At 43.5% G+C, this 12617-nt stretch overlaps 1 protein-coding gene across 4 annotated transcripts in view; it reads right to left on the reverse strand.

Moving 5' to 3' along the window:
• The window catches only part of FARP1 (FERM, ARH/RhoGEF and pleckstrin domain protein 1), a 268168-nt gene that overhangs the window by 11955 nt on the left and 243596 nt on the right, over positions 1 to 12617 (reverse strand). For all 4 annotated transcript variants that reach the window (XM_053311099.1, XM_053311101.1, XM_053311100.1 and 1 more), the window contains 4 exons: positions 9445 to 9526; positions 7868 to 8105; positions 4853 to 4983; positions 2112 to 2180 (listed from right to left, as the gene is read on the reverse strand). In XM_053311099.1, coding sequence (XP_053167074.1) covers positions 2112 to 2180; positions 4853 to 4983; positions 7868 to 8105; positions 9445 to 9526 — 520 coding nt within the window. The remainder of the gene's footprint in view (positions 1 to 2111; positions 2181 to 4852; positions 4984 to 7867; positions 8106 to 9444; positions 9527 to 12617) is intronic.

Consider the following 12617-nt stretch of genomic DNA (forward strand, 5'->3'; position numbering starts at 1 on the left):
TAACAGATTTACGGCTGGTTCGTTGATTGGCCAGCTGGAAGTAGCACCCAGGCCCTACCTATACTGGATAGTCCCATGCTGCAATACATGCACTATTTCTTGAGGGTCAATGCTGTGAGCCAGCACTTAAAGGGTATGAAAAATACAACCTAAAAGATATCTCCTGTACTGGCCTTTCCCTCCCCATCCAGGGGCATAGCTAGGGGAGAGGGGGCCCATGTTCGCCCCTCTCCCTGATGGCCCCTCAGAGTGAGGGCGATAATGAAGAAAATAGGGAGGAGTGGACCTGGAGGGCCCTGAGGAACTGGGGAGAGGGGCTGCGTTCTTTGAACCCATCCGCTCAATTATAGCTACGCCCCTGACCCCATCCCTTGCCTACATGAACCCAAATGGCCCTCAGCTCTTGAACTCCCAACTAGTGTTGCATTAGGACAAGTTCATAGCATAATGACATTGTACAAAGAAAGCAACCTCTTTTCCAGACTGGTTGTAGTACTAGCGGATGTTGTTGAAACCTTACACAACCATTGCTCAAGCCCATATATGTCCTAGAGAAGGTTCTTCACTAGCAGTTGCACAACATTGTGGAGCATCACAAGTTGCTTAGAGGTCCATATCTTTTCAAATTACATGACTGCACAGTTAGTCTCAAGACAGGTTACTGAACACATGTTCAGAAAGACCTCTGCTAACTCATCATTCACTAGAGATCCAAGCGCTAGAAAGCCAGCACACACCCGCCCCCCGCCCCCGCAGAAGGATTTGGTTTTTTGTCTTAAGTGTTGCACATTAATGAGCTGGCAAATTCTGGTCATATTTCACCTTTTGAATCTCACAGCAAACAACTATGAAATCCAATGGTGAAAATCACGGACAGCAGACTAACCTTCTGTTAGAGGAACCATATAAATGTGTGACTGAAAGATAGAAATAGCAGCCAGTGGCTCAAGGGGGCGCGGGTAGCCTAAGCACAGCCCAGGCCCCTGTGCGCATGTAAACAGCTGTGAGGAGACTGTGCTGCAGGGCAGCAGCGCTCAATGGCAAGTGCTCTGTGCACAGAGCTGCATGCTGCACCAGTAGAAATTAAGTTTATGAAACTACTGGATTGTGACAAGTAGGAAAGAACAGATGATGATCCTAGGGCTGTTTCGAATGGTATGTGTACTGGCCCTCTCAAATACATGGGCAAGCACGTCTCTCCCCCATCTGGCATGCGGTCTCACCAACGTTCAAGTGCACAGAGAGTTTTTTCTGGACAGCTCCTCAATGCATGGATAAAATACGACTTTAAAATAGTATTTTATCTGTGTGTTTAGGGACAGTTTGTATGAACCGCCCCCCCACCACACACCCCCCCGGGATTAAGAAGCAACGAGACAGTAGGCCAGATTGTGGGGAGAGACATGCGTGTCCATTTTCCTGCTCCTCGTTTGAGAGCATCAGCGGACATATCGTTCAGCTTGGCCCACTGCAAACCAAAGAGCTGGGATTTAAGCTGATTTAAACCCAGCCACATCATCACTTGCACCTAAGTATTTTAACTCTTTTTCATTGTTCTGTTCATTGACCCTCTTCAGTTCATTAGCCCTCTTCACTCCTAGCCAAATATACAGAGCTGTATACACTGCACTATTGTGTAAAGTGCAGAAAAAGCAGGATGTGGTTTGGGATACCAAATTCAGCTCCTGAGAATCTTACCTTTCCATGTCAAATCAAAGGCAAGCCATACAAATAATGGAGGTTTCAAAAAAACTGGAAATAGTTCTGTAACACTGGAAAGGGGTGCTAGTCAGCATTCCCTCTAATAGGGAATCCAAGCTACGGTTGACTACAACTCCCAGCATTCCCAGCTACAATGGCCTTTGGCTGGGAATTATGGGAGTTGTAGTCAACAACATTTGGGATTCCCTGTTAGAGGAAACACAGGTGCTAGTAAGCTTGCATTTTTCTTTTACAAGGAGCAGAATGCACTAAGCACACTTCCTTGGATTCTTTCACCATTCACATCTAACACCTTTTTGATTATTTGTTTTATTTATTTATTTATTTATTTATTTATTTAGCAAAACTGTACATAATTACACAGAACACAAGGCATTCCTGTCACTTACCAGGAAGAACATCCGCTGTTGTAAACCTTTTCCAGACAACTTACTAAGGCTGCCTAGTCTAATAAATTCCTGTATAGGAATAAACACAAAACAGGAAGTATCAGTGCTTTTTTCAAACATCTGGCTGACAGTCTGGGACTAATGTTGCAGCTCTGACTTAACTATGTTAGTTGCTATGCCTGCCTGCTTCGTTCAACTACATTCAGGTGATGTTCAAAAGGCCCTTTTAGCCTTTCTATTCAAGATGGGCTCCTTCTGATGTAACCTTGGCATGGGAGCTGCTACAGTGTCTATTCTCCTCATTCCAGTCGGCAAATATGAGAGCTCCAAGATCCCTAGGGAAGAGCTTACACCATGGCTCTTCCCGCAGTAATTCTGGGGAGGGGGATGTTGGTGTGTGGAGCACCCTGGTCTCAAAGGCTATTATCTAGGAGTTCTCGTATCACCAGAGTGACACAGGAAGGGACACACGGCAGCTTTCATACTGTACCCTCTCTTGGTGGGTTTCAAACTTTCTACCTGCAAGGAACACTCTTCACACTGACTGATTAGCAAAGGGACCCTGCATGGCTGATGCAGAACTCCTGCGCTTTGTGGACAATCCTAGTAGAGTGTGCTCCTGTCACACTACTGCCTGGGGGCTTAATCGCTGCCTTGCACAAACTGAGAGTGTGCCTCAAAAACAAACAAACAAACAAACAAACAAACAAACAAACAAACAAACAAACAAGGTTCCTCAGAGGCTGCACACTGCAGGGGATATGTAGTGTGGTGAAGAATCTTCCCCCCACCGCCCCAACATAACACAATAGTTCCAGTGTGGGGTAGAAGTGCAATAAATAACTGAGAACCAGGGTGGCACAGTGTTGTATTGCAATGGTGCTGAGGAAACTTAGGCTTCAGAATTGCACAAAATTAGGAAAGGCTACATCCAGGGGGGAGCAGCAAGAGGCTGTGAAGGGTTGAAGAGTAAGTGAACTGCCAGTTTCTATTCTAGGCATTGAATAAGGGGTGGGAGGGGGGAGAGAAATCAGAGGACAGGATGGATGCAATTCATCAATAAAAGAGATGGTAATGAGCAATAAACTGAACCCAGGGACAGAGTTATTACAACATAATCTCATTTAACAAAACTAAGTCAGAAGGGAACCAAGCAAACCAATCCTTTCTGTACCTCAGTGAGAGCTTCTGCAATATATTAGAGAGGAAGGCTGCACAAAAAGCTTTGCTGAACAAACGCCAGCTCAGTTTGGTGATGAGAACAACGGTCTCATCCTCAAAGGGTACATTTACATCAAGAGTGCTTCTGCATGTTCTCCTAACAGCAGCAGCAGCAGCGAGACAGGATGTGAAACAGGAAGTCTCTCATTAAAATATATTCTGTGATGTAGGCACTTAGAGCTCTGCCTTCTGCACTGATCCTGTTAATCCATCCGCACTTGCTAACAGGTAGACCAGAGGCCACTTGAAACCCTCACTCAGCCATGTAGCGGGCCATAGGCAAGTCAGCGTGCCTCAGTTTAATCTACCTCACAAAGTTTTGGGGAAATAAGTAAAGAATGGCAAAGCACTTTCTACACATGCATGGGTTAAGGAAATGGCAAATAATGAAGAGTGAGATACATAAGTACAAGTTTAACTGCACAATAATCTGTATAATATACGAACAAAAAGTTAGGGGAAATGTGCCAACAGAAATGTGGCAGGTGCATTCTATGAAACGAGTGCTCTTTCCACCTTAGCACCATTTCTATTTAGAATGTCAGTCTATTATACAAAACTCCCCCTGACTTATTCCAGATGTGCCACAGGGCTAGAATGTCCTAAGTCTGTTCTTTCTTCATTGTCCTATGCAATTACAGAAGCAGTGTGTTTTTCCAGTACATGGCATGTTGCCCTATTTTGCCCTAGGAAAAACATCAGCAGCAAGGAAATACCTTGCACCTGACGGAACTCCATAAGCTAAATTAAGTAATTCAGGTTTGTAGCTTATTTTCAATGTGATGCTCACCACTTCCTAGAGAAAAGCCACCTTACACAGACATTTAAGCTCCTAAATCAAAAAAGATCAACTGGCGAAGAAGATTGTGATATAACTTCAAGTGTTTTCTGTCTGCACTGGTTTGCCCTTGATTTGTTTTGGCTGAAAGAAAACAGAGAGTAGCCAATCTAGATATTCAGGAAAAAAACTGTGTGCTTTTTATGTGGGACCGTAAACTTTCAGAACATACACAGAGGACTACATATTTTTATGGGTTCTCTCATGAAAAACTTCCTCTTTCTGGAAAACTAGCACGTGAGAGAGAAGAGTTCTAGTTCAGTCTTCTTCCTGATATGCAAGTTCTCTTTAACACATGGGAAACATCAAACATGCTATCCGTCGCTTGTGGTTTGAAATGGTACAGTCCCCAATTGGTTTGTTGAATAGGTAGACAAGCTCTCAGTCAGTAATCCACCGCAAAGTTGCTAGACTTGCAGAAGTCTGAAGCACCCCCTTGAAACATATTACCAGAATCATATTTATATAGCGGTAAAATATATATTTCAGGATTTATACCCTGCTTCTAATTAAATTTCAAAGCAGCATTCTAAGCTTGTATTATTTCATTTCCATACATCCTAGTCAAAGAGCACAACCTATTTTAACTCTTCCTCATCTGCAAAGACAGTGGTATACTAAAATAATTCTTTTGACGTCTATCCTGAATGTACTTTATCCTAAGGGGTATTCTTTCACTTACCCTTCCTGGAACCACCAGATTGTCAATGCCTATCAAATCCTTTTTCAATTCATGCAACTTCTGGAAATTCTCCATCTTTAGCATACTGCTGTGGAGTTGAGCCACCATTTCTGAAATCTCTGCCAGAGCAGCTATTAAAGGGCGAGGGGAGGCGGGGGAAAAAAGAAAAAAAAGAATTAACTAATTGCCTGTGCTTGTGTCTCAAGTACTGCAATATATAAGGAGCCTGTGCTATAATTCGGACAGGAGATTATTCTTACTGCAATGAGTTACAAATGCACAGGGTTTCCAGTTGTATTTATTTATGTAACAAATGTCTATACTGTCTTTCCTCCAAGGACACCAGGGAGGTGTACAAAATAAAAAGATGCACAATTTAGGCTGAAAATACTGCAACCAGAATAGAACATTTCCCCATGCTAATCCCACTGCTTCCTACTGGGAAGCTTTACTTCCCAATGACACTGCAGGTTTCATGTGTACTCTTTTATTATGCTGGCACCCAGATCAATTTTCAAGAAGAGTTAACTCTTGGCAAGTATCTTCAGGCTTCAAGATTAGGAGATATTTTCACCCTGAACCTTTTGCTTATGCTGAAAAACATAGTACACACAATTCCTAACTTTAAACACACACACACACAAAAACTTTTTTCTTTGCAACATTTTGAGCATGTTTCAAATCAGAACAGATAGCTTCTGTTCTATATTGAGCATCTCATATTTAAGCTACCTTTCCCATCCACTGGTAGCCACATTTCTCTGGAGGGCTGCCCAGAAATTTCATAAGAAGCTTGAACTGATAATACACATAAACAATGATTTGCTTTGTGTGTTTTTAAATCCTGGTGAAGCCCAAGCTGCTAGGTACTTAAAAAGCCCGGGCTCACAGGCCCTGGCTCAGGCCCAAAGCCTCCCCACACGTTGATAAGAAACCCTTTCATGCTCTCCAAAGGAATCCAACACTCTTTCTCAGTTTTCGAAGACATTAATCAGCAGGATATCCTTGTCTTATCTGGCACACTTTGGCCAGAGGTACTGCTAGGGTTCTATTAGGACTAGGTCCTGACCCACAGTCCTTGCTTAATTTTCAATTTTCCCTCCTCTTTGCTATTACTTCTTGAGTGGTCTTGTCACTCTGTAAGGCTCTACACACGACACATGTGTAGAGCCTGGGAGGGTTCTGCAGGCTTAGCCTGCTCTCCCTGCAGAGAAGCAGTCACTTGTTGCTGGGCGGCTGGATCGGCCACTCACACGACTACTGGCTCCGTCACAGAGCCAATAGGGGCTGCAGGGATAGGAGGCTGCCCGGCAAGTGCACGGGGCATCCTGAGGAGATGCATCGGGAAAACAGGGCTAGCAGAGCACTCGCTCTGCTAACCCTGTTCAAGCCCAGTGGTTCTCACGATGGGAGAAAACCAGGCTGGGCTCCTTTAGCCCAGTTTTCTCCTCTTGTGAGAATAGCCTCTGTGTGAAATTTCACTGACTAAAATTTGAGAGACAGTGAGGCTCTCCACATGAGCAGTGTGGAGACCCTAACCGGGCTCTGCAGGGAAAGCAGACTTAACCTGACTCTATCTAGAATCTTGGCTGATCTAGCAGGGAAATTGTTGGAGACGGCCAAGTTAAAACCATTAACATATCGCTGAGGGAAGGTAGGATGCCTTCTTGTTCAAAGGAGGCAATGATTAGACCACTTTTAAAGAAGCCTTCCCTATATCCCTCAGTGAGGGACAGTTATAGGCCAGTCTCCAACCTCCCATGGTTGGGCAAGGTGATTGAGAGGGTGGTGACGAACCAGCTCCAGGCAGTTTTGAAGGAAACTGATTATCTAGACCCATTTCAAACTAGCTTTAGAGCAGGCTATGGGGTTGAGTCTGCCTTGGTCGGCCTGATGGATGACCTTCACCAGGGAATTGACAGAGAGAGTGTGACTCTGTTGGTTCTTTTGGATCTCTCAGCGGCGTTCAGTACTACCGACCATGGTATCCTTCTGGATCTCCTGAGTAAGTTGAGGATAGGAGGTACTGCTTTGCAGTGGTTCTGCTCCTATCTCTCAGGCAGGTTCCAGATGGTGGAATCTGGAATGACTGTTGCTCTTTGAAACGGAAACTATTATATGGAGTCCCTCAGGGCTCCATTCTGTCACCAATGCTTTTTAACATCTACATGAAACCACTGGGTGAGTCATCTGGATATTTGGTACAGGGTGTTAGAGCATGCTGATGACACCCAAATCTATTTCTCCTTATCATCACAATCAGGAAATGGCATTCAGATGTCTGTACACTCATACATCTGTTTGTGTGATTGACTGCACCCGTGTTCATTTTAAAAGTGAACCTGGGTACAGATGAGAAGTTTACTTCTGTACCTGCATTTGGCATAACATGTGAAGACTAGACCTGTGCACACTCCACCTTAAGTGGCGCAGCAGAGAAATGCTTGACTAACAAGCAGAAGGTTGCTGGTTCGAATCCCTGCTGCTCCTATATTGGGCAGCAGCGATATAGGAAGATGCTGAAAGGCATCATCTCATACTGAAATCATCTCATACTGTGAGGGAGGAGGCAATGGTAAACCCCTCCTGTATGCTACCAAAGAAAACCACAAGGCTCTGTGGGCGCCAGGAGTCGAAATCAACTTGACGGCACACTTTACCTTTTACACTCATTGTACAAGTGTTGAACATAAAATGTGAATGGGTCTTATGTTACACACAAATGTGTATACTGTAATTGAACCCTGCCAGTCTCCCTTCCTCCTTAAACAGGGGAAAGCTGCTTCGGAAGGGGACAGTTTTGAACAGAGAAGCAATGTCTATATGTGTGTGGGGTGTGTGGCGGTGCTTAATCCTTTCCTCATGCATCATTTCTCTGCTTCAAATCAACCCCCTCCAGAGACAGTTTTTCATTCCAAAGAAAGGCTATCAGGATTCCGTGACACAAATTTACATGCAGCTTGTACCTAACAGAGATGAGTCTGCTGCCTGGGGGTGATCTTCCCAAATGCTCACCTCTGGAATCCCTGAAGTCCACATTATTTGGTGGATAATGTTTACAGAGCCTTTCCATTATTTGTTTGTAGTGCATAAGCCTGTGCAGGGGCCTGAGCAGGAAGGTATTGAGGGGCAGGTAGCAGACTTTCTGCAACTCAAAGTCCCTGCACAAAGTTTCCAGCTTGCGAGAATTCTTGATTGCATTCTCCAGCTCAACCAGAACCTCACTGTGCTTCCACAGATGAATTGTCAGTTGCTGAAAGAGAGAGAGAGAGAGAGAGAGAGAGAGAGAGAGAGAGAGAGAGAGAGAGAGAGAGAGAGAGAGAGATGAGCATACACAGGAATAGGACCATGTTGCAGTAATAATGAACAGCAGTAGTCCCTTCTTGTCATGTCTGCACATACAATGCAACTACCATCAACTCCTGTCAAATGGGCTAGACCAGGACTGCACAGTTTTGGCCCTCCTGCAGATGTTGGACTAAGCTCCCTTCACCCCTGACTATCGGCCACTGTGGCTGGAGACAATGGGAGGTGTAATCCAACCACAGTTGGGGGCTGAACTTCTGTAGCCCTAGTCTAAACCCAGGGTCTATTCAGCGATCCTCCCTCCCTCTGGTCCTTTTAGAACACCCGGTGAGGTCCTCCCAAAGTTTGGCTGGTGACAGCAAGGGGCAGGCCATTCTCTGTCGTGGCACTCTTCCCGCTCAGGCTCATATTTGGCAGGATTTTAGGAAGGTTGTGAACAACCTTTGGCACAAATGCACGCAGTCTTTCCACACCAGTGCCCCATGCCCTGACTACCTTTGCAATGGAAGGAGCTGCTTTGTGGATTTAGCCCACCACATGGTGTAACACATAAGGCCCAGCATTACATCATGTGGAAGTGCTTTACCGCAACCACTGCATGGGGCTCGAGATGTTTAAATTAGCTATTAAAGTCAGACTTAAGTCAAGGCAATCTTTGTCCACACTGCATGTGATGTCTCAACACAGACATGGTTCTCTGGTGAAAAGTAAGGAAAGGTGGGAGTGTGGTAGGCACATCAGTACTCTTTCTGTTCAAGTCTCATTTCAGCAGGTCTCACTACTAAGTCCAGTTCCTCCTGGCTGCCCCAGTAGACCACAAGCCCACTCATCCTCATGCCTATGAGCCCAGAAGCATGGTGGGCTCTTATCAAACATCTTTGTTCTGCATCTCAAAAAGTTAACTGTACGGTTCCATAGATATAAAACTGAGATGTAAAGGAACAATCTTATCCTACTAGCAGGTCAATACAATGTGAAACCTTAACATCAGTTTTTAATGGCATGTGTTTAAAGCCTCATAGAAGAAAGGTGACTTAAACATGTTAAAAACAGCATTTCTATGAAGTTTTGGACAGCCACAAAATCCAGAGGTTTGCAATTGCAGACTCTCTAGCAGAAATTCATTTTCTGTTCTAGTGCACCAAAACAGCAGCAACTGCATATGAGAGAGAGAAAGAGAGAGAGAGAGAGAGAGAGAGAACGAACACACACGCATGCGTATATATGCACCCCACTCCCTGGATTGAACCCATCTACAAGATTTAAAGGCTATATGTAATTTATACCTTCATACTCTGAATATTCTTCAGCATAACATCCCCAATTCTTTGGTAATCTCCTTTCAAGTGGGCATGAGAACGGCCTTCCCTGCCAGCAACAACAGAATGAGCTATGTCAGTCAAGCATCATAACAGAAGCATGATACAAGTGTCATCACTCACAGAATAAATACTGCACTTGGTCTCCCTACACACACCTGATTTGTGCTGCAATTTAGAATAAATCTTCTTAATGTGTGATTAACTCCCGCATGAAGCATGCTCTTCATTTGCAATAACTGGTCCTTGTAACACTGCAGAGGCCAGCAACTACAAAGCTATTAAGCTTTGAGGGCAAAAGGGAAAGAGCAGCAACGCTTTGAAATTGACAAGCACAGACAACCCGAGGGATAGAAGCAGAAATTGGGAGCTTACAATGCCACACACCAGGAGAGTTGACATACATATCTCAAGAATACTTTTAATGTTTGATTCAAAGATTCAGTCCAAAAGAATCACAGACTATCTTGGAGAACTACTATTATGAGAAGACTCCAGGGTTTCTCCAAACTGATTTCTTGATTTCAATCCATATAACACATTATGTTGTATATGCCATGACTTTCAGACGCAATGTTTGGTCCTTTCCAATGACCCCATCTGGGCATCCTATTCACCTAGAATCTGAAACGCCGAAAGCAAGCATTATCCATTTTGAAATATTAGTCTATTCTTAACCGTCATAACTTAATAGTGACAAATATAAGTGAACCAAAAGTAAAAAATTAGGATCCTTCTTTCTTGACACTACAGCCAAACCAGGCCTGCTGTGAATTAGTGCAATTCCAGAGTGCAATTCCTCTTTACTGAAGATCAAAATGGTGATCAAAATGCATCAAGAAAACTAAGAATGATTAGGCATTTGCTTTAAAACTCAACTTAATGTGATAATCATTAAGTTTATATGATAGACAGAAAAGTTTAAGGAAATGTCTATTGCAGTAAAAATGAATGCCAAACCTACCTAGCATGATGTCTCTCCTTAATGTGTAAATTCAGTAAGGAGAATTACTGAATCTTTCTGGCCAACATCCAGACTAAATGAAGTACCAATGCAGTGAGTGAAAGTACAGCATATGCTTTAGGGGAGGAGCGATATTCATCAGCCTCCTCTTCCCTCCGTAGCCAACTCTGGCTCCCAGAAATATGCCCCTGAGGGCTGCACGTCTCTCAGGGACATATTTTCAGAGTCGGCTACAGAGGGAAGGGAGCTTCATGAAAATGCCCCTTTCTTGGAGTATGCATAGTGTTGATACACATGTACTTTACTGGTCTAGATGCAGGACAGTAAGTGGATGAAATATTCCTTCATCTACCTGGGGCCTTGCTGCTAGAATGCAAAATCAAAGCTGCAACAATAGCTATCAGTGGCTCCAGACCACAGCTCACCACCATCACCACCATACTGGTTTGGCATACAAGTGCCATACTAGGGGCACTGGCAGAGGAAAGGAACTTGCAACAGCTCTGTACACATCATTCGCATAATCCTTTTCTGCTTTAGCCAAAGGCCATTGCCGGAGGGGGATTATGCACACACATGATCCTAAAAGCCTTCCTGCCCCAGGGTTTGTTCACTGGCACAACCCTCCATTTTTTTTCCCTTAACAGTGAGCAGATTTAATACCAAGTGAATCTGAGATGTACGACTCCAACCAAAATAAACTGCCTTAGTTCCACATCTTACATCTTGGGCAGCTAAAGCAGATTTTAGAGGATCAGAACTTAAATCCACAACAGTTAATCCAACACCTATGGATTTATGCTGAATTAAAACCCAATTTGCAGTAGTTCTCAGTGACTCTGATGGGGACAAATGAGCTTAAATTCAAGTCCTTTAGTTCAAAGTTCCAGGATTAGAATGCAATACTAACCACACCTACTTAGCAGTCAGTTGGAAATATGATTTATGGTTTTCAACACAAGCAAAATCCACAAGGGAAGGAGCTTCAAATACCTATGCTTAAGTGGCTTAAGGTCACAACCAAGAAACCAATTTACACCCCATCTTTAGCGTTAGTTTATCACTAACGCAATAAAACACTGTGACTGGAATCCAAAGAGCTTGTCTAGGCAGGCTCAAGAGCTGCCCACCTCTTGAAATTTGTGACTGTCTTCTTTGAACAGAACACACCCCTTGTCCAGCCACAAACAGCTATTGCAGGTCCCATCAGCTTCAAAAGGTGATATTGCATGGGTTGGGTAGATGGCGGGTGTGTGTCTGTGTGAGTTGCTGTTCAAGAAACAATCCAAATTCACTTGGGCACACAGTACTAGTTGCTGGGTTGTTTGACCCTTATTTATTTCAATAGGGCCAACTTCCAAATAAGTATTCTCAGAATTGTGGTACAAGCTCTATTTTCTCTTGAATCCAGATGGCCAACCCATGAAAGAATAAGGATGTTCATGCACTTCTTGTTAGTGAAGGAATACACATGTGTTGCTACAATTTACTACACAGTCTCTGGTGTACTGTTTTCTAGCTGGAGAAGCAGAAAAGAAAAAAATGATTATCCCAAACAGAAGCAACTACTGAATTATCTCCATACAGCAGAAAACATTTTCAAAAATCCATACATAATAAGTGATGGTGCTAAACTGCTTCATGTTCATTTTTAGTGGACCAGAGCAAGCAGCCAGCTGTTTCCTAAGTCGACTGTCTTATATCCCAGAATATTGCATCTCCAGCTTTATCATCAAACACTCTGAGACCTGAGCAAGCAGAACTTCCATCTATAAAGAATGTTGTTATCTGAAACCAAAAGTGATGCTTACATTATAAACAAAATCTAGTTTTGTGCGAATGTTCTTTTTTAATGTAACAAACGTCAAAAGCTTGTCCTTCGGTTCAATTCCACTCAAGCAGCTGAAGCATTAAAATCTGAGTTCCCCTCTGAGACAGATTCATCAGTATATTTTAACTGTTCTGGTCAGACAGCAACTTTAAAGAGTGGTTAACCAATAACCAATTTATATGCAGAATAATATCAAACCCACAATAGATTTAAATTTATAAGAAGGTGATTGAAATTGCTGTTGCTGTTTTTGTCCCCTCCTATACTCAGGGTCAGCTACAGTATGCACCACCCTCAAGCAAATGCTGGTGTCTCCAAAATACCAGGAGGGCCTATCATGACTGA

This window comes from Hemicordylus capensis, chromosome 3, assembly GCF_027244095.1.
Source record: "Hemicordylus capensis ecotype Gifberg chromosome 3, rHemCap1.1.pri, whole genome shotgun sequence".
NCBI classification, from domain to species: Eukaryota; Metazoa; Chordata; class Lepidosauria; order Squamata; family Cordylidae; genus Hemicordylus; species Hemicordylus capensis.